Source organism: Triturus cristatus, chromosome 1_2 (assembly GCF_964204655.1).
Source record: "Triturus cristatus chromosome 1_2, aTriCri1.1, whole genome shotgun sequence".
NCBI classification, from domain to species: domain Eukaryota; kingdom Metazoa; phylum Chordata; class Amphibia; order Caudata; family Salamandridae; genus Triturus; species Triturus cristatus.
The window spans coordinates 1002721232-1002744605 of NC_140580.1; the positions used below are offsets into that span (position 1 = coordinate 1002721232).

Sequence of the window (23374 nt, forward strand, 5' to 3'; positions counted from 1 at the left end):
CAGATTAAGCTTTGTCAATGCTTGTTACACCTGTCATGAATGTGCCACCTTTAATGGGCAAACTGTGATGCTCTAAGACTTAAATCACATTGGCCTCAGTTTATTCATAATGTTTCCCTCCCCAAATTTATTGTATCCTCCTTGAGCCAGGTGCACATGGGCAGGTGGGTGAGGACATGGTTCTTTTCCGACTGAAAATGACCTACGTCCAATTGAGGTGTATATTTCATTATAGCTTATTATGCCTTTACCCACTCTCTGGCTGCTACCACATGAGTAAATTCTTATTGTCCAGAATGTTGACTATACCACTAACGGTGAGATCATTTACCACATCACTTCTGCCTTCTCAGTGAAATATTTATGGATTTTTCATTTACATGAATTCCAAAGTGTATACAGTGATGCTCACGTCTACACTTTAACCTCCATGTACGTAGTAAATATTGTATTCTGCAGGCACATTTGACTGTGGCCAGATCTGCCATACAAGTCTAGAATACTATTTTTGGAGTCTTTGTAAATTCCTTCTGTTTATATGTTTTCATCTCCCTCACCTTCTACTTGCGACTTTCCCGTTCTACTTTATTGCATTATCCTCTCACGTCTTTTCTCACACTGCACTTCCTCTACTTTTCCTCCTTTGTTTCTCAATTGCAGTTATTTTTCTACAACATTATTACCTAGCCATTATGTTTACCTACATTTATCTCGCACCTGTGGCTGTGTTCATTGAGTTAATTGCCAAGTGTAAGGAGTAGTAATAACAAGCCAATTATGTGCCTCATTTCTTATGAATACCATCACATGTTGTTAATTGCTCTTTAGTTGGTCTATTGAAGACTTTATAACCTGTTTCCTTCTTGTTTCACAGAGCACCGATGCTGTGAAAGAACTCTATAACCAACTGACTGAGAAACAGCAACAGCGCAAGCCCAGTCCAGTGGCACAGACACCTGAGACTCCAGCTATGGATTTACCCCTACATACTGTTCCTGCCCCGGTCATCTGAGACCCATGTACCAGGGATGCACTCTTGAAGCAGCTGCTGTTTTGCTAGACGGAGAGGAGCACTGTTTCCTGCCTCCTTGGGTGGTTGGATGTCTTTAACAGTCTTGGATGGACAGAGCGTCTGTGAAAAGTTTTAAACTGCAGCAACAGACACCCTTAAGCATGGAAAATGGGCTCAGGCGGATGTAATCCTTTATTTGATGTAGCTGGGCAAAGATTTATGTCTCCAAGAGTCATGCCAGCTGACCAGACACTCTTAAACTTGGAAAATCGGCTCAGACGGTTGCAATCCTTTACTTGGCCTACCTGGGCATCAGCTTCTTTCTCCAGTAGTTATGCCTGGAAAGTAACCTATCTTCACTAGTCCTGTCTGGGCAGCTGCACTGTATAAACTCGGGAAGCGATTCAGCAAATTCCTTGTCTGGCGTCAGGTTCCAAAGATTTGTGCAATGTTTAGGTCACCGCTTTTCTCATGAGATCTGCCTCGTCCCAAGTGACTGCTCTTTTTTCCTCACAAACCCCCTCTGATGAAAGGCTCTCTTATTCCTGAGCAACCCTGTCTGTTTCAGAGCATAATCATTCTGCTGGCACCCCTGTCCACAGCATCCCTGCCTGCATTCTTTTCAGCAGCAGCCCTATCATAGCCAGTGAAGATTTTCTGCATAGCCATTCATGAACTGTAAATTCCTTTCCCTCCACAAGCCTATCAAAGGTTTTGAGCTTTTCCCACAAAGGTAAAGTACTATAGCTTGTTCCCTTTCCTGGCTATGAAGTCCATTTACAGAGATTCTTTTGGTATTGAAGGAGGGGAGCTCATAGAGGCATACAGGAGTGAGTAATGGAGCTTTATGGGAGTAGTCCTTTGTCCAGAACTACTGTCTGGGCATTTTAGGGCTCATCAGTGACTCTTCGTGGTCTACAACACCTTTTTGTCTGGTGTAACCGTTTAACCATCAACTCTACCTGAGTGGTAGCAGTCCTGTTTTTTCAGGTGTCGGGGTATTAGAGCAGTCCCGCTTGAATTTATGGAATAGGGATTGGGATTTCATCCTAACCGTCCTTCTCTCGTACTGGGATCCTTTTAATCAAGAGGAGCCCAACCTGCTCGTGGGCCTTTTTTCCTGCAGCTTTTTTTGCCTGAGGCACTGCTTCTCAAGTCTAAATCCGGAGCAAAGCCTCACTCCACCTACCCAGCTTATCCAAAGGCACGTTTTATTAGCAGCTTGAGCACTTTTTTGCCTTTGACTTCTTAGTCCTAAATTCTGGTGTCCTTTTCCGAGGTCTTGCTTAGTTTGTGGTGCTGTCTTTCTCAGTAGGATTGCTTATGTCCTGCTGTGCATGGGTGCCTTTTTCCTTGCCAGTCTGAGATGGACACCTCCATCATCACCTCACCAATAGCCCCAAATGCTCACAGTCCCCAGAGTAGCATTGCCTAGACTAGCAGGTGCTTTCAACCTGCAACTATTGCTGTTTACACTCTCCTTTTTACAGCCATCCGGAATTGGCAGAATAGTCTTCAGCTGCAGTTAGTTTTATCCATCTTTTCATAGTAATATCTTTTTTTTCTGCATGTGAATTGTAAAAGTGCTGAGCAGGAACTGTGGAAATTGTCGCCGTGTGCTGAAATATGAGTTTTTTCTAATAGCCATATTATTCTAATGGCACGTATCAGATGCCTGTGACAGATTTAGAAAGCCAGAGACTGCATCAACAAAATCAAAGCAGTAAGCTATAACAAGGTTAAATGAATACATCATAAAGTAATATACATCACTGGCATCGCCCTTTGAGGAACTGGACCCTCAAATCACCCATGGCATTTGACAACATTTTAAAAAGGAGGAAACCTGTATGTGTATCACTTTCTAAAGCACAGCAAATACAAGCCAGATACCAGGAGCAAATAACTTTGTCACTTTTTGCCAAGGAAGCCTTAAAGCACCGTGTAATGGAACCAGACACACGTTTGTAAATAGTTGTTTTTTAATGTCTTTCACAGTACAGTTTTTGCAAATGCTGTTTGGCAGTTTGTAGAAACAGAACCCAGATAACACTGGATAGATCCTGATGAATGTTTGATCGTGGTTATGGAGGAGGGTAAATCATTTCTACACGTATGAGCATCCATGTGTAGATGTGGGTGCCCTCACAAGAATAAAAGATTATAACTTTTTACATGTATGTGGTTTTATATTCAGCTCAAGCTTATACATTCCATCAGATCTGCTCATTAATCAAACATTTCCAGCTCCACAAACAGGTATGTAAAAAAAGAGAAACATTAGGAGACAGTACAGTAATGTGCCGGGTGGGATTGAATACAACTTCCAGCCTCTTGACGAGAAAACTCATAAAAAGTATTGTTCTGCTCTTGTGGTACACATATAAATATTTTCAGGATGGTAACATATACTCACATACAACCAGAACAATAAGTATCCCAAATTAATGTTTTTTTTTTTTTTAAAGCATTCCAGGATTGATGCAGTTTGATAAATTAAAAACAACTGGTAAATTAATGTATGGAGCTTTATCTGTTCTCTAGAAGTAGCATTACATTAATCCTCATCTACTTTACACAAGACTCCTTATTATTCTGTGGTGGGCCTACATTGGGACACAAGCACCCAACTAGATAAAGTACAAATAAACCAGTCTTTGTCATCTGATGAGATTTGTAGCAGACAGCAAAAGGGATCCTCACCCAAGATGTCAGCAATATATGCTTGGCTCGTCTGTTTTGGTCACATATCCATCAGACTTGATGAGCGGGTTTACACTCTTGTTACGTTGTATCTGAGAAACCTATTGCTGTTGTTCTGGAAAACATTCTGGCAGCACAACCCCATTTTAGTAACATAATCCTAGACATTGATGGTTATGATGTTGGAACTGCTAGACTTGGATAGCTGGTTTGTCTCCTTCAAATACATTTTTTATTTATTCAGCTCATGGCATATACGGCCTCAAATATGCAAAGAACGTACAATCATATATTATAGTAATAAGTAATTATTAAAACACTGATGCCAAAACAATTATTTCGAATAAAACATAATTAAATCCAATAAAATTGCTAAATATAATATAACCTATTGTCAGTTATTGCAAACTTTACTTAACGATATGTGATGGGCTCTTATACAAAACCTCCAAGGAAAAAACGTTAATCACTTTTGCGTAGGAGTCCATAGTCCTCTTTTGTAATTTTTTAACCTCAGATGTTAAGGATTTGGACCATTATAATATAGATGAGCTGAAAATTGACACTCCCTACCCTAACTGATGGTGTAGAATCTAGAACTTCTCCACCAAAAAGCATCCTTTATCATCTGTATATTCTTAACGTACAGAAATGTAATCTTTTAGAAGTTCAAGAACAACATTTTGTATTTGAAATGGCAAACTCAAGACTATGGTCGCTTCCTCTTGTTTTGCTTTTTGTTTCAATAACTTTAATAAATTGTTAGTTAAGAAAAAACAAGAAGTTGCGCAGGTGTTGCTTAGATTAATCTGAACTACCTGTAATTTAGGTAATGCCATTGGTAATTCAGCAACATGGCACAGAGGATGAATGACACTTGTGGCAATACAGCATACTGTCCAATCACTGGCAGTGACAGAGTAAATTATGACACTTTCCGTTTTTAAGCTAGAGCTGTAGATGAAACTGCTCCAGTAAAAACTGTGAGGTCTGTGAAACGTGGGCCAGAGATGACATTATTTGGGTTTGCAACCCAAATCAAAAAGCTGAAGACCTAGTCATTAGACCACAGGACCTATTCTGAGAGATTCTAACCAGGATCTGGACTTTTAGATCAGCATAAAAAAAGCACACAAGTGGGCAATAGGAGATCTGGGGACAAGGATAGTAGCAGTGCTAATTTATCCAGATGTCTGTATAGCAACTAAAAGAAATACAACTGTACGTGAGAACAAGTGGCCACTTTTGATTCCTGTATGTTGAAATCCAGTTGTTTCAGGACTTATGTGCCTCATTATTATTAATTAGGAAATCATTCAGGCCTATATATTCAAGAAAAAAGAAGCCAGAAGTGAGTCTTCACAGTAATGCGTTTTATGTAGAACATCAAAGTCCTCACGGCTACAGAGGCAAGAAGATGGTTTTTAGGCTGCCACACAAGGAGGAAGAACAAGAAGCTTTGGACTCTATTCTATGGAAAGAGTAGACTGTGCGGAGAACTAAAAGTATGATTGTACCATAAAACGGGAAAAAGGAAGAGGGCGGTGTGAAGCCGCGTATGCGCCGACACTCTCCCTGCTCTTCCGCCAGTGGCTCAATGACTCTTCACCTATGCTCCTTACGGACAGCATGGTCCGCGCTCCCAACTGATAGCTTGCTGCCAGCTTAAAATCTAACTTCTTACCTGCTATCCAAGGACTGCGGGGTAGGGGCGCTTCTTCCGAGGGCTGCTCCGGACCCGCTAGTTTCATTATCTGCTTGTCCGCCTGCTGGTGTTGCGAAGCCACAGGAGCTGCTGGAGCCGCGAAAGACGCTGCCTGCCTCCCGACCGGCTAAGCTGCGGAGACGCGCAGCATCTTTCCCCCGAGGTCAGGGGTGTGCAACTGTGTGCCGAGAAAGACGCTGCCTGCCTCGGATGCTGTGGCCGGTGTCGCGAAGCCGCAGGAGCCGCGTTGCTGTCTGTCTGCCTGCCCGGTTGGTCACACCGCTCACCTCTCAGTCGAGGGTCGCGATGCTGCGGGAGCTACGGGATCCTCCTCCTGAGGTTCCCATTGACCCTTCTAGGTGCCTGCTGATCTCGCGAAGACGTTTTGCTGCTTATTGGTGCAGTGGGACCGGCTATGCTGCGGAGACGCACTGCATCTTTCCCCTGAGGTCAGGGGTGTGCCAACTCATCTGGGGTCCTCTGATGTCTGTTTATTTTTACACTTACCTGTCATTGAGGACCGCGGAGTATTAGGAACTGTGAGGCTGGCTTTGACTTTGCTGGCTTTGCTTGTTGCTTGCCTTGTTGGGCTTTGGTCTACCTCCAGTCCAGCTCCGGTCCAGTCTTTGCCTCAGCTTACCTTCACCAGACACCGGCTCTTCACTCTCCGCCATAAAAACCAGCGGATGTGTCACATCTCAACCATAAACCGAAGGGATTCCCAAAGCCGCCGTGCTCGGTGGTTCTCTTGGTTGGGCTCGCTTCAGCTATCTTACATGCCACAATCTCCCCCAACCGCTCCTGCAGTTTGTTCTGACGCCGCCACTTCATCGAAGAAAACGTCCACACATGAAATGGGTCCACCACGCAATGCTAAAACCAGGCGCAATTAAACTTCCACGCTGGCGTAAACAACCGAAACACTGTGCTGGGGGTAAAGACAAAGAGAAGGAGAGGGAGAAGGCTACTAGGACCACCGGGAATAACGGGGTAAGCAACATCGCTCCCTCTACATCTGGTGAGCCATATTCTACTTTGCATACTCTAAAAAAAAAAGTCACTGATGGTACTGGTGGGCTTAAAGCGAAGGTTCAGCCTGGGACCAGGTCACAAATCGGAAAACCTATCTTGAACCTACTGCAATCTGGCCGTGCAAACGAAATTCTTCATACATGTGGCTCTGAAAATTCCATTCCAGGTTTTGTAGTGGCTGAGGTGCTAAACACTGCAGTGCTGGGAGGCAGGAGCTGTGTTAGTCCTGCATCTGATAATAGCATCAGTTTAATCAACAGCGTATCTCTTACAAGTGCTCTACCCTCTGATGCTATTGTTGCCACAAGATCTTTTCCAACTGCTCAGACAGACGCAGCAAACCGAGTGGGAGTGGATGGTCCCGTTAATGGTACTAATCAGGATGATATAGCTGAGAACGATAATGTCTTAAACACAGCAATAGCCTCAGCTACAACTGCAGGACACGGCGGTTTTATTAGCCAAGAAATCGAGGATTAGTGGATCAGATCCCAGCAGAGCTGGAGCCGTATTCAGAGCAACATGACCTGGTCCGGGACCCCGTGAACAGTGTGAGGAATGGATTCAGTACCCCTAATGGGGCGAAGGCTCTGAAAAATTAAAATATTAATACTCCTAAAAAACTTAGAGGAGGCAAAGGACGTGGACAGGGGGCAAAGCAGCAAGTAACCGAGGCAATGGGACGACTAAAGGACGCAACTGTTAATGTTCCCAAGGCTGGGTCTAGGATCAGCCCTTTACGCAAATGGGTGTCCTCTAAGGGAGAGGTCAAAAATATTATCTCAAGGCGATCAAATGCTAACCACGCTGCGGCCTCCCCGATTGAAATATCTGAAGGAGATCGTGTAGACTCCGGGGGCGATGGAGGGAGTCAGAGACAAGCTTCATTGGCTCCCTTGGAAAAGCCCGACTCTCTACACAGTAGTACCTCAACACCCTCAGTCTTCTCCCCTGTCCTCCACCCTCTGGCATCACCTCCGAATTTGTCAGAAGCGGGTATCAAGAACATGAACGCTATGGGAGAAGACGCTACCCTCTCTAGCATTCTGTCGGCACTGAATATTCAGAGAGCAGAAGCCCAAGAATATTACCAGCAGGCTAAAAGCGATAGCTCTGAAATTAAGAAAGTATTGGCGGAGGTCACATCCAAAGTTCTCCAACTTTCTACTGAAGTCGCTGACCTACAACGACAAGTGGTGGCGGTGGAAGAAGCCAATACATCTGCAGTCAATCTTGTTAATGCAAGATTCTCAATTGTCATGAATGCAGTTCAGGATTGAAGATCTCGAAAATCGCCAGAGACGTCAGAACCTGCGAATTTTCGGAGTACCTGAGGGCAGAGAAGGCAGCGATCCACGCGCATTCATTGTCAATCTTTTCCAAAAAGCCTTCTCTGACCTCGCAGACTGGGATATGGACACCCAAGTTCAAAGAGCACATAGATTACCACAGTCAATCTCAGCCTCCCAGGGTAACCAATCTAAAACCAACTTCACCCGACCGATTTTGGTGTTCCTGGGTAATTTTCACTTACGCCAAGCAATATATTTTAAGGCGCGTCCTGCAGCCCCAGTTAAGATAGATACAATGACAATATTTTTGCGATCTGATTTATGCAAGGCGACCATGGATAAGCGGTGGAGGCTTCGCCAACTTATGGATCCCTTTAAAAATGTCTCTTCGCAGGTGTTCTTACAAGAGCCTGCATGTCTGAAAGTAATAAAGGATGGCAGACAATATTTTTTTTTCAATGAGCAAGACACCAAACAAGCTTTAAGTAAATGGCAATCAGTTAGCAAGTAACGAACTATAGTCTTAATCTTATGGCAGTAACTATAAGGGAGGTCGTTTCTGTGAAAAGAGACTTTTATCTCTTATACTATAATAGACACTCCTAAAAAAACTTCCTCTCTTTATCTCTTTTGTTTTTATCTCTTTTTATCTCTTCAGTAAGTACGTATGGTTCTTTATAGACACAAGGTTAAGTGAAGTGATAGATGAACGGTGTTGGAGAAAGCGGGGGAACTGGGGATGGGGGGGCGTCAGGGGGGGCGTCTCCGCAATGCTGTCACCATGCGACTTCAGGGAAAGGGACGATTCCTTTTTCCAGTAAGTGGGAGGGGGTTAGGCGAAGGGTCGGGTAGGGATGGCTGCCTGGGGAAGGGGGACAAACGCCACAGTTTACACAGTTCAAATACTTTCATTTTTGCAAAGCAGCAGACAGAGGAGGATGTTATCTTGGGTATTGATAATCTGATTCCGATTTTCAATATTTTCAATGCCGGAACTTAAGTGTATGTGCTGGAACGTAGCAGGATTGAATCAGGCGGGGAAACGACGGTTAGTGACGGAGGAGTTGCGTACTTTTAAGCCTCATATACGAGGGTTGGCAGAGACGCATATTGCTTATAAAGACAGAGCACTATTTAAGCACTTGGGATACGATCTCATAGTGTGTACATCACAAACTGTTTCTATTCGTGGGGTGGCTTTGTTAAAATCCAGACTGTGTCAGGCTACTGTTGTCCGTTCACTAGGGGGAGGTGGGCAATTTCACAAATTTTTATTTATGGCTGAAAGGTCACAATATGTATGGTTTATGGTCCTATCACAGATTGCCCAGAAGTTATCTATCAATTGAGCTCCAAGTTGTTGGAATAAAATGGTCTGGCGATAAGATAGTGATAGGCGATTTTAATGGCATAATGGATAGGAGGATCGATACCAATAACATTTCTGCCCGTGCCAGAATGTGTAAAACCAGAACTGCCATACGCGAGCTCCTTTATTTGCATCAGTTGGAAGATTCCTGGAGGAGGTTATTCCCCAATGTCCCAGGTTACACTTTATTGTCTTCTCCTCATAAGCATTATTCTAGAATTGATATGATTTTCGCCAAGCACTCCATTTTGGAAAATGCACTGGTGGAAGTGCGTCCTAAAATCACTTCCGATCACAACCCGGTTATGTTAATAGTACAGTTACAAACACACAAGTACCAACCAGGGATTTTACTTTTCCTAGACACCTTAGCAATTCGGAATATATCGAGGTGATGTGCTAGGCACTTGGAGAGTATATAGACTCCATATGGGGTAAGCATCAATCGCAATTGCCTGGGACAGTCTAAGAGCTTATGTTAGAGGAGTCACACTGCAATTTATCATTAAGCAAAACAGGCTCGGCTTCCGACAGTGGGACCAGGAGCAAAAACTGTTCTTGGATCTGGAGCATCGGCACGCCACGGCTATTGTCGCAAAGAGCGTGACTGAACATTCGTTGTATATAAAGGTTCTAGAATCACGGGCTAAGCTCAAAAGACGGCTAAAAGACAAAGTCACTAATAATTATCATAAGCTCCGGACTAAACAATATGAGTACGACGAAAGAGTCGGTCGGCTATTGGCTAATCAAATAGCAGATCAAAATGCTAAATCTCACGTAAAAACGATTGAAGGGGTGGGCGGTTTGATATATACTAGGTCTGCCGATATAGTTGAACAATTTGGGCTGTTTTACGCTAATCTATGTAGCTCCCCAGGTAGTCCGGGCGGCCAGATCGTCTTGGAATATTTCCAGGAATGTCAGATGTCAATCCTGAATCCGATGGTATCCGAGCCACTGGATGCAGATATTGATGCAAGCGAAATCAAGGAAGCTATAAAGGCCCTGCCGGCTGGCAAGGCAGTCAGCGAGGATAAGATCCCACTGGAATTTTTTAAAAGCTTTAAAGATATACTGGTCCCTATCTTTCTTAAGGTATGTAACTCTATTTTTTAGGGAGAAGTGGTTTCTCTCTCTTGGAACACATCCAATATCGTTGTTTTTCCTAAAAAGGGGAAGCCCAATGACGACATGAGTTCATATCAACCAATAGCGTTGATTAACACCGACGCTAAGCTTTTTTCTAAAATTCTCGCCGCTCGTCTTGCTCCGGTAATTCATATAATAGTCTCAGAGCAGCAGCACGGTTTCGTCCCCGGAAGAGACACTGCCACTCATATCAACACGGCAATAGCTGCAGTCGATGTTTCTGGTCAGATAGGCCAACAGATGGGATGCTGATATTAGACGCCGAGAAGGCCTTCGACAGGGTGACATGGGAAACACAATGGATATTTATGTCTTATATGGGCTTCGGTCGAAGGCTTACTCCGGCAGTAGAGTAACTATATAATCCTCATCATCATCATCAATCTTTATTTCGCCAATATTTCAGCCATAAAAGATGCAAGTAAAATCGTGATTACAATAAGATAATAAAACATTAAAACAGTGCATACAGATTCAAAATCCAGTGTAAAAGCCACAGGCGCTAGCCACTATTCGCTATTAAAAAACTCCTTTTAGACCAGACCACATGGCAAGCAGAAACTTCGATAGGGCAAACACAATATATCCTGCAGTATCAGATTTAGAAAGTCTTAATGCAGCTGAACATTTCTGAAAGCCCAGGTTTTTACAGATTGGTACAATCCAGAACTTCCGAGCTCTACTATAAGCAGGGCAAAAGAATAAAATATGGCATTCATTCTCCTTTTCAGCTCCACAGCCTGGTCATTGGGGGACCCTAGACGATAACCATTTGCTTGTGAGACACCCTATTGGGAGTGAACCAAACCTCCATTGTATATACAGCTTCCTGGCCGCAACAGGGTGGATAACATTCAAAAATTCTTCAAAGGCAAATACAGATTTAATTTCTAAAAATGATTTTACCATAGTGCCATTCCGAGAGTCGTGCAGCCATGTACTGCTGCAACGTGACCTATAGCACTCCGTTAATGATTTCCCTGAGATCTCCCTACAAGCCTTAGCTGGATTATGCCACAGGGCTGAGAGACCCATTGTCAATAGTTCTTGTTTAACAAAGGTGAGCCATGAAATGTTCGCTGCCTTGCTTGAGCTCAATACTTCTTGCAATTCATTTCTATACTGCGAGAGTTCGGGGGTTATCCATAACCTCCTCCAAAGGTTTAATAGATAATTCCTCCTGAATGGGGAGTAAACCCAAGTCGACCCTTAGCGGTAGAAGGGGTGTACTTTGGGGAAGCAGCAGCAGCTGCCGCAGAAATCTATTCTCCACTTTGGAGATTTCAGGCCTGGAAGCATGCCCCCAAAGTTCCCCCCCCATACAATGCCGCTGCTCTCGCCCTAGCTTTGTATATTTCAAGCACAGGACTTATAGGCCTATATGTTGAGGCATTTGTCATTTTAAGAATACCCCCCACAATTTGAGACAATTTAAGTTGAGACTTGGCATGATGAGGGCCCCATAAGAGGTTTTCACTTAGCGTGACGCCTAGGTATTGGAATGTCTGAACCCTCTCCAGTCTGACCGATTCCAATATTGGTGCTGGTCGAGTGTGTGAAGGGGGATTAAATATCATAAATTTAGTCTTGTCTACGTTAATCTGTAATCCGTGGGCACAACAAAAATCATTAAAACCATTCAATATACGTTGTATCCCCATATGGGACTTGGAGAGTAGGAGAGTATCATCGGCAAACATTATTGCCGAAACTTTCCTGTCTGCCAATCTAGGTGCATCATTATTTGGCACTGCATCCAAGTGTGAGATCATTCCATTCACATACAAGCAAAACAGGGTTGGGGCCAGAACGCACCCTTGCCTGACCCCCCTATTTACCGGAAACCTAGCAGACAGTATTCCTCCACTCGCACACCTAACCTGTGCAAAATTCTGAGTGTGCAGCCTCACTAAAACCCCCAGCAGTGCTTGCGGAACTCCCAAGTCCCGAAGCACAGCCCAAAGTTTCCCCCTGGGAACAGTGTCAAAGGCGGATCAGAGGTCTACAAACACCATGTAGAGGCTGCCACCCTCTATTAATACCGTCTTCCAGTACAGCATAACTAAACGGAAGATCTGGTCGATGGTGGATGTATTCCTCCTGAAGCCGGCCTAATATGGGGAAAGAATTTCATTCTCATTGATCCACTCCTGCAAACGATCTAAAATGAGTCGTGAGAAGATTTTTTGGGGGACGTCAATGAGGCTGATGGGCCTGTAATTGACTGGGAGCAGAGGGGAGCCCTTTTTATAAATTGGTATAATCTCTGCTCCCAGCCAAGTACCCGGCACCTCCATACCACGCAAAATAGAGTTAAATAAAGCACAAAAATATGGCGCCCAAATCTTCTGTTGGTCTTTAAACTAGTCCCCAGGGAGTTTATCTATACCTGGTGCTTTGCCCATCGCCAATTTCCCTAAGGCAATAAAAACATCCTCAGGGGTAAATTCCAGTGCCTCCACATCCCCAGGCTTATGTGTGTGCAATGGCATAAAATCTAGGTCAGTAGTCGCTGCATATAGGGTTTTAAAATGTAGTTCCCACACCCCCGCATCTATATTAGCTTCAATCGCATTGCGGGGTTCATCAGACCCTGTGTTCACAATGGCCCAGAATCTCCGTGCTTCCTTATTATCAAGCGCGGAGGCTAGGTTCTGCCATCTCTCCCAGTCCCAATCTATCTTGGCCTGTTTCATTGCTTCTTTATACAATGTCCTAAGTGAGCAAATTTTCGTCCTGTCTGTGCCATCTTTTATGGCACTTACCAAATCCGTTTTTATCCTCCTACAGGTGCCGTTGTACCAAGAAGAAGAAGGCACCCTAGTCTTATTTGGAAGAGCAATCGGGTTAAAGATACCTACTAGACTGTCCACCAATTCCTGGTGGACCGAAAGCAGGTTCACTGGTGCACCTAGGCTCGGGGCTTGTGCCCAAATATCGCTTGCCTTTATAAAAAGGGGAAGAATTACTTTATATAAGCTGGAGAGTGCATCCGTCTTCTCAAGCAAATTCCCCCACTTAACCCGCCGCCTATTATTAGTGATGACGAGGCCGGGATCCTTGGTCATTTCATTATAGCTTTTTAAAATAAAGGGAGATTCCATCTTCAACATCAAGGCGTTGTGGTCACTATCCATTCTATTCAGTACCTCCAGGTCCACTATCTTTGCCCACAATCGAGTCTCTACCATAACATAGTCCAAATGGGATTCGTGATCTTTTTTATTATAGGTGCACTTCGAGGGAATATCTGAGGGCTTACGACCATTTACCGCCCTAATCGAATTGTGTAGGGGTAAGGTCGTAATCTGCATGGCCAGTGGAGACCATGCCTTGGCATAAGGGGACTTGCAGGGTGGAATTCCCCAGTACTCATCTTCCCCCATCAACGCCCCCTCATTCAGCCCTCGCAGAGGCTCAAAGTGGCAATTAAAATCACCAGCGACCACATACTGAATGTCAGGACTTAAGGAATCAAGAAAAACCGATAGTTCCCCAATAGTACTTGACTCCTTTGCCAAGCCGGTCGGGCGGGAGTAGACATTTACCACTGCAAGTTTATATAATGTGGGCCATGTCATAAGGACACATTGAATGTCGTCCGAGTTGGTCTGGATCGAATCCGCCTTGCAACCTAGGTGTACACCAACCCACGTTGTCAGACCACCAGAGGGTCGACCTTTACCTCCCCATCGGGCCTTGATGTTAAAGGCCGCAAACCCCAATTTATAGGACTCCTCCCTAGCCCAAGTCTCCTGAAATAGAATGACATCAGTGGTATCAACAAATGTGCCCCATTCTGGACAGGCTAGCTTACATTTCAAGCCCGCCACGTTCCATGACATTATAATCATGTACTCAGAATGCCCCTGGGTGTGGTGTGGGATATCTAATAGAGGGGTTGGGCACCCCTGCTGGTATATATCACTTCCCAACTGTGTGGCGTCACTACTATTTTCTAGATTAATTGGAGAATACTGCTCCCTGGAAATGCAACCTTTTTTCTGTACGGGGCAGTTTATACTAATCCCTACAGAATAAGTGGGGATCCCCCGGGTGCAAGGGAGCGGGTTGCTTACCCTTGCTACCACAGTGGACTCAGGAACCACGGGCTCACCCACATTATTACCCCGAGCTACCTGGTTGTACCAACCCAGTCAATCGACCTGATCCAGGTAGCTGAACCTGTTTAGGCAGGGGGTATGATACCGAGCCAGAGCGTATGTATCATGCCTAAACTTCCCACCTCCTCCCCCTCGCGAATATGGAACAAAGGACCATCCTTCTTCCTGAGGCCTCAGGTATTCACTAGGATAGAAGAACGTGAGGGGGCGAACTCCAATTTTTGTATCAGGGCAAGGTGTATCCCACTTGCAAATATATTCTGCGGTCCTGGGATCCCTGAAGTTGACTATCACACAATCACCAGTTAGAGATTTGGGGGTGCACCCCACCCAACCCACCCTTCTAACCATAATAATCTGACTTCTGACATCAGGGGGCAAAGGCCTATAGTTGTTAAGCCATTGTATTATTTTATTTTTCAGAGAACTAAAATTCTCTCTACTTGTGGCACTAATTTCAGGTACCCCCGTAAGGACAACCAAATAAGGGCTTGCTTCCGGGGGCAAGTCAATTCTCGGAGTAGTTCTAGGGACCTCTCTGGTACCTCCCTTCCATACTGCCCTGCCAATAACACTATCATTTTCAGGGGTGGCCGTTCCTACATTGTTATGGACTAGTTGCTGATTGTCACTAAGTCTGGCTCCATGTTGAGAATGTGAAGGATTTTGTGTTTTGGCAGTGGCTACCTGGGATATAACCCGTGGGACGGGGGTGGCCGGGTCTCTGAGCGTGTAGTGGTAACATCTGTCCCAACCCCCCCAGCCCTGCTGTTAGAAATACAATTACAGGAGCACTGGGGGCATGCTTTAGTAGCAATACTGGTTAAAGTGCCCTTTATTTGTTGTTCAAGGTTTGTAAGATGGGTCGCAATACTGGCAAGCCTCTCTTCCAAGGGACGAAGGAGGGAGCGCAACAGCGCGTCTAATGTCGATGTTATGAAATCCCCATCTGCTCGGGGCGCTGTAACAGGAGGAGCCTGTGCCTGGCCTAAGCCCTCCCCTGCAGTTTTTCGGTGCGAGGACTCAGGAAGCGGAACACAGCTTCCCGAACCCTCACCCGTAACCGCTTTAGGAGCTTTGTTATTCCGGCATTTTGGTTGTTTGACTCCCCCAGATTTAACTCTCGATGCACTAATAGTTTGAGGTTTCGTTTTTAGAGTCGTCCCTAAAACTTTACCCTTTTTGTTCCGTAGAATCGATCCATGCCTATTCACTGGGGGCGTTATATCTCTCGGGGTCACCGGAGAACCCTCACAACTCGAAACGCCGCTAAGTGAGGAATCGTCTATAAATTGGCTAAGGGGCTGGACAGGTACTTTAGATCCGGTACTATTAGGGACACCCTTAGAAGCCTTAGGCATGCGAGCGTTAGCAAAGTGACCCATCGAGGATCTCTTGGCCAGGGCAAGGTCCTGCGAGACTCTACGTTCCATCAGATCTATGCCCTGGTCAATCACAGAGTTAGCTCTCACTATAAAGTGATCTAGAGTACCAGTGAGATTGCCATTAGGAGCGAGGTTCCTACCCTCTTTGGTCGCCATGAATAGACTGCCGAAGAGGTAAAACTTACTGAGTAGAAATGGTTGCAAATAATTAATTTCTACAATCAAGTGAGACAAGACTAAATGCACACATGAGGCATACACTATCACAAAGAGATATCAAAGTTTAGACAGCACATACGTCTTTGTCTGCAATGTATATAATCACCCAGCAGCTACAATTAAACTCAATGGGCTCTCCTCTCTCTCTTTCTCAGTCCAAGGGGGACCCGGCAGGGCGGTCTTTTATCCCCTCTACTATTTGCTATTTATATCGAGCCTTTTATTCAACATCTATTGATCAATGGCGATATCGATCCAGTTATTCTAAATGGGATAAATCTAAAACTAACCGCATATGGGGATGACATCGCAATTTTTTCGGCCAACCCTGTCAAAGCTATGGCCGCAATCATCTACGAAGCACAGCAATTTGGCTCCTTTTCTGGCTACAAGTTAAACGTGCATAAAACGCAGACGATATTAAATTTTCAATTAGATGCCCCCTCAGTAACTCTGGGAGTTACAAACACAGCTACTTATTTGGGGGTATGTCTTAGTAGCCAAGTCAATGAAATCATCCCACTAAACTATGATTCACTACTAAAGAAAGTGGCGGAGAAGCTACGAAGCTGGCACCGGCTACCTCTCAGTATCTATGGGCAGTGCAATGTCGTTAAAATAAATATCTTACCAAAATTTCTATATCTTTTTCGTACCATCCCACTAAATGTACGATCTTCTTTTTTCAAACGTCTAGATAGTGTTTTGGGCAGCTTTGTCTGGTGATACCGACGGGCTATCCCATATTTAAAACTATCATTTATGCAGGGCGGTTTTAACCTCCCTGATTTTAAGCTATACTTCTGGGCAGCATTTATCGGACGGATATAGAGTCTACTTATAGGAACCGATACAAATCCCAATTGGTTTCTATATCAGCTGGCGTTCGGATCAAACACTGGGCTTTTACTATATCAAACATTTGATCCCAACTATTTTAAGATGGTTCATTTCAAGGTAATTAGAGACATTACCAAAATATAGCTCGAAATCTGCAAAAACCTATGCAATAGCTGATCTGCACCAATATACAATACTATGGGGGAATCCTTTGTTTCCTAATATATTTCATGATCATATTGGGAAAGAATGGCTACTTAAGGGCATAACGCGGTTTGGTCAGTTATATGATGAGCAGGGTTTTCGAACTTTTTTATCTTTAAAAGTAGAAATTGATCTTTCACAAACTCATTTTTTCAAATACCTTCAAGTTAGGGACTACTTTACTCGTGGTCGGGGATTATCAGAGTTGTCTAACCCAAGCGAGATTCTCTCTATAATTGTCGGTACTAGAGGGCGAGGAGCTATTGGCAAAATTTATCAAAAGTTTATTGGGGTGGTGGGCGATGATGGTGTACAAATCGCTGCAAAACTTAGTCGGATCTTTTCTTCTGATATTTCTAGGGAGGAAATACAAGAATCTCTTCAAACTATCGATTCAGCTGTAACATCTGTCAATTTGAAATTACAACAGCATAGAATTATCTGTATGCTGTATTATACTCTTGAGCGAATTTCCAAGTGGGCTAACAATTCAACCACTGTTAAGACTAATTACCCTAAATGCTAGGAATACCCTGCCGATTTACACCATATGTTTTTTGGATTTCTGGTCTAACATTGCTCTGGCTTTGGCAACTTGGGTCGGCTATGATAGTCCAGTCTCGGGGAAAGAGCTGCTGTTGGGATTTTTCTCAAGAGTCCGGATGTCTTGCGAAACCTTTAGCTTCCATTATTGCCTCTTGTGCTCGTCTGTGTATAGCCCATTCTTGGATTCATACTACACCTCCCAGTATTAATGAATTTTGGTCTCTGATGAGGGAGATCTTCCAAATGGAAACTGCCTTAGCTAAAGCTAGAGGCCCCCGATCCCTGTTAAAACTTTGCAGGGTCTGGTCCTGCCTTCAATGGGATTAACGAGTGTACGCATCATCATCTATTCCCCTTTTTTTTCTTCCCTTCTTCTTTCCCTGCCTTTCTCTCTCCTGCTATCTTTTTTCTTCTCTTTTTCCTTTTCTCATAATGCTCCTCTGCGCTCTGCATATACCTACTGATGTATCATTATTTGAAAATGCTGTCGCATTTACTATTTTTGCTTTTTTTGGGGCTATTAAATAAATAAATAAAAATATAAAATAAACTAAAAGTATGATTTAATTTTAAAGAAATATCACAATCTATCTCTTACCACAAAGTTTATTAAATTATCTTTATTTTAAATGTTCTGTCTTTTTTGTGCTTTGCCCCAATTATATTGTCACTAAGTTTTTAGGAGAATGTTCATTTGGCCATAAATAGTTTCATTTAGAAAGCTAAACTAGAGGAGTTTACAAATGACGGTGGCACATCTGCAGTGAAGAGTGAACACATTACCAGACCTTCACAAATACATTTGGTCTTCAGTGGGGAATAATATCGCACACCTAATGAACTTCGAGTGAATGCCCATACTCTGTCTTGTTCAGTGAGGCACCCAAGTACTTAACCTTTCCTGTTAAGCATAACATCCCAAAGTAAAAAAGCTATCTTTAAGTCACATGTGAGCAGACATTTATCACAAGCTTAAGATCCATTCTGCTAATAGAAATTCCCCCATGGGACACTACCCTCTTTCAGACTAACCACATTGATTCCGTCTGGAGACTATGGAAGGAACAGGTATAATTCACCAACTGTTCACCTATGTAATTCATTTCAGAGAATTAGCTGTACAGCAGAATATTTCCCAAATCTGTTTTTAATACGCACATATAACAGCTTGCACCCGCTACCTCGCCAACACCTCAAACTGATACAAATATATTAGTATTGTACCACATTCTTTGCAGCACTAATAGAACTTAAAACCAGAGATCGTTAAGCAAAACTATTGCCTGACATTTAATCTGTCCTCCTAGATTCCCTGACCTGTATTATATTTTGCATAACACTATTAGTATTTATGATGGTTTGATGGATAAAGTTGGTCACTAGTAGTTAGTTTACTTTTTCTCGACATGATTATGACAAGAATTAAAACTGGTGTCTGTAATCTGTGTCTTTAAATACCGCACAAAGGGCAAATATGGTCTCTCATCCTATAACCCTTTATATATGAAATATGTACACTTTATGATGAATGATGGTGTGCACTCCAGAAAGGTCTTTAAGAGCTTAATTAAATGGATGGTAGATTGAGCGAGTGTTAGGGAAGTGGTGTCTTGAGTGTTGGAATGTTGGGTATGTGTGTGGATGGAAAGTGATCGTGTGTTGGGTTACTGGGGCGCATGGAAGACAATGTGATGATTAGGATGAAAATTAGGGCGTGGCAATGATGCTGGCCTGTGAATGAGCTGTGTTAAATCAATCTACCTCTTCTTCTTCCTTTTGGCAACGTTTGTGAGAGTTGCACAGCCCAATACAACATTGACAATGCGACTGACGCTGTGTCCTTGGTGTAAGCAACAGGCATGATGTATGAAGGGATTCTCCAGACGCTGCAGTCTAGGGGAGCCTAAAAGGCAGTAATGTTTGTGGTGTCCATTGAAAAAACGCTGTGGATTACTGGGATTGTCTATACAAAAGGTTATATCGTCTTGAAACGCTTGATGTGGGCTCGAAAGTGCTGATAGTCTAATCGAACCGCAGTAGAAAGTGTCTGTTCACCTGGTTTTGCCCCTTTGGAAACTGGTGCAAAAATAAAGGCATTGAAACTCTTGATGTGCATGTGCGGCACCACACCATTTGGGATTGAGTAATTCAGTAAAATGAGCCCAGTCACTGAATGCTGTATACCAACGGAGTTTAATGTTTGTGGACCCCCACTGCAATCCAAGGACCACCAGTGGTTCATTACTAGAAGCCGGGGACCCTGGCCTAAGCAATTTCTATGATTTCAACCTCAAAACAATACACAAAACTACAGAGACGAGTAGACATCAAACAAATGCACAAGTGATTTAGGCCCAGATTTACAAATGTGTCGCACAATGCAGTGCAGTAAACAACATTACTGCACTTCGTTGCATGAGAGGGAGAGAGCAGGAAAGCATCATATCTAGTAAGAAATGGCACTATCCTGCTCTCTCCCTACAGCTGGTGCACAATCAGGCTGCCTAGCACCATGCACACATCTTTGCACAATAGTGTAACAGTGTTTGTCATGTTCAGCGTATGCTTTGCACTAGAAGGGTACCCTTCCAGTACAAAATACTGTGCTTAGATTAACTTTAAAACTTTTCCCACTTCTGTTGTGGGCTGTACAGTGCATCTCACATGCAAATGGAGAACAGGTATGAGAAATTAAAGCATTTCTCCTTTTTAACGCCTGTGGTGTTAATCTTTTGTGGCAAAACCCTTTCTACTTTTGTGAATAGGCAGGGTTTTGTGCAAAAAAACCCATGGGCGGTTGCATGGGAATGCCAATATACCACCCATGGAACGCCCTGTTTACATACAGTAATGCAAAACAGCTTTGCGTTACCTTCAGGCAATTTTCCAACGCTGGAAAGTAAACCCAGGAAAAAAGACATTTTGCGCAATTTTCCGTCACTTTGGGATGCAATCCGAGCTCGAAGGTTTGCAAATCTTGCACTGCGTATTTTATAGAACAATACACATTTTAATTTTAATTGGAAGTTTGGAGATTTCCTAAATTAGTTTTTTAATTCCAAAAGAAGAAATCTTATTCTAGCCTCTAGCATATCACGTTGTCTTTCTGTTTGCTAGTGCATGCCCTCTTTTTGTCAGCACTTCAATAAGGGCCACCCATCATCCATAATACAATCTGTTTGCTATACTTGCGCTGCCCCCACGTATCGCGCTAATAATGCCAAATTTTAAATTTTAGACTAGTTTAAAATTCCAGCACGTTCACAGAATGTTCCAACATTTTCAGTTTTTGGTTTTACTTTTTTATTTATATATGATTTATTAATCTGCTAATATTCTTTAACATTCTAAATTGTCACGCATGCCCTTAGTAGATGTAGCAGACCCACAAGGGTGCTCTGACCACAGGTTAAGAAGCACAGCTTGAGTAGCCCTGGTAAACGAGTGATCAGGTGGAGCAAATGGAAGAATGTTTTTTAAAACTATGCAAGGGTGTGTGATACGAATTTAAGTATCGACTGTAAGTGGTCATGGGGCAGAAGGGCAAGTGGCATTAGAGCATCTGCCAAAACATAATCTTGATGAAGCCAAGGGCTTAAATGTATTAGAAATTTGCATGACAAAATGGGTATTAATTACTTGCCACTTGTGAGCACTGTTTTAGAGCTATATTATTTTGGGAAGGGAATACTAGGCGAGAATGAGAGTGTAGAGGTATACATTACAGCACTGGCTGTAACATGTACATTTGGTAGTTTCACAGATGAGCGGAGCTAAGAAAAGTTGTAGCTCAAATATGAGAATCATTTGAGTGAAGTTGTAAGGATTGTGAAAAGGGTAAAACGCATTTATAAAAATGCATTGAGTCAATCAAGTGACTGTACACAAAATGATGTGTCCATGGTGATAAAGGCGGAAACAAGATTGAAGGCACACACCAAACCCAAATCGAAGGGAGATAAAGACTTTAAAATTGGATGCTTTATGCGTGGCATGATTGGTCATGTGGCTAACAACAAAATGTGTCCTACATTTATGTGGGTACGGAAGATGAGAAAGTGAGTTTACAAAAATATATTTGCATTATAACTGAAAATATGATCAATGCGGATGAATGGGAAAAAGAGAAATCAACAGTAAAAACTTACTCCTAGATATTGAAAAGGTGAGAAACGGTTGGGAAGAAAAAGGTACGTTGGAGTATTACGTTAAAGTTTATTGCCATTTTCAGAATGAACTGGCAGTCTATGATGAACTAATTTTTAAAGGCTCAAGACTTTTATCAAGGACATCTGTGCATTGTAAAGACCATTGAAAGACCAAGAAGGTATTTTTGATTGCCAGGGTTCGATGTTAAAAGGGTAGTGAGACAGTGTGTGGAGGGCTAAAAATGTGACAAGATAGTTAAAAGTTCCACTGCACCCATAGTCTGTCGTCAATTACTTATAAGACCTTGGGATGAGGTCGCTCAAAAGTTGGTTGGACAGCTTCAAGTGCACATCCTTCCTGTTTATTTTAATTTTGGTCGATGTACTTTAAGGTGGGCAGAAGTGCAGTGGGTGAGCGATATTTCCTCTGAGGCTCATCCAGAAAGCTATGAATTTTTGAAAGGTTTAATCAAACCTTAAAGTAAAGCATTCAGATAAGGAGAGCTAAAGGTTTCGATTGGAAAAATCAAGTAAAGAAAAGAAGAGCCGTGCATAAACTAACACCTCATCAAATCACTGGGAGAATGGCATTTGAACTCTTCAAAGGGAGAAGGCCTAATTGTCAGTTGGTTCCTGGGTGGATAGTTTGGAACAAATATTGTTTGGAAGTTTCACCTAATAGGGCATGGAGAGAAAGAGAATGTAAAAAAAAAAGCAAAGATAATTAGGATACACGGAACACAGTTGAAGAAAGGCAATTTAAAGTTGGATTGTAAGAGTTAAAGCTTCAAAAGGTGCTGAAATTTGTTCTAAGTTTACATGTCAACTTAAGGTGATAAAACTTTTCAGAAATGCTTGTAAAACAGAAGATGGGAGGATATGGAATTTTGGAAGAACATCCTTATGTCAGGACGATGATTGCTTTTCTCTACCTCCTGGAGAAGAGCGTTGGAGTGACGGTCACAAGATTGGCAGTCATGGAGAGTAATTATTGGGGAGGAGAAGAACCAATTGTATTTAAAAGACTGACTTCATGAATATATTTTTTCTGCATATTCTTGCTAGACAAATATTTCTATTGTGTAGTGCATGTATGTTTCGCTTTACATGAGAATGTCCTGCCTAATGTTTTAATACAAGGGTAACGTTGGGTATATACGTATGTGGATGGAATGCGATGATGTGTTGGGCGGCGGGTGAGCGTGGAATAGAATTTGGCGATCAAGACAGCAGTTAGGGAGTACTGCTGATGGAGGTCTGTGGATGGGCTGCATTAAATAAACCTACACAAACTCTTCTGCATTGGAGTGTTACCTTTTCACAGAGGACTACTACCGTAACTCCATTTTTGGATATCTATATAGTCTGCTTGCATCCTGTAAATCTCAAAGTACTTCCAAAGTAGGCTCAGTATATCCTTGCCTATTCTCAAAATTGTAAACTGTGACGTCTTAGATGGTGTCACCTATGTCACTTGTTTAGGCAGAATACACAGCTTCTTCCAACATGACAACACACAAAGCTGCATCCTCTGTTTTTTTTTCAAATGTTTCCAAAACTAAAGTTGGCGCCTCATCCGTGTCAGAGTAAAGGATTTATTTTCTGCTTCTTGCAATTGTCACAACTTTTAAATCCCCGATGGT

General features: G+C 43.0%; 1 protein-coding gene across 2 annotated transcripts in view; it reads left to right on the forward strand.

Moving 5' to 3' along the window:
* NELFB (negative elongation factor complex member B) overlaps positions 1-3186 on the forward strand; it is a 229629-nt gene extending 226443 nt beyond the window's left edge. For both annotated transcript variants that reach the window (XM_085611440.1, XM_085611446.1), the window contains one exon: positions 875-3186. In XM_085611440.1, coding sequence (XP_085467566.1) covers positions 875-1012 — 138 coding nt within the window. In that variant the 3' untranslated portion in view covers positions 1013-3186. The remainder of the gene's footprint in view (positions 1-874) is intronic.
* Positions 3187-23374: the final 20188 nt, after the last annotated feature.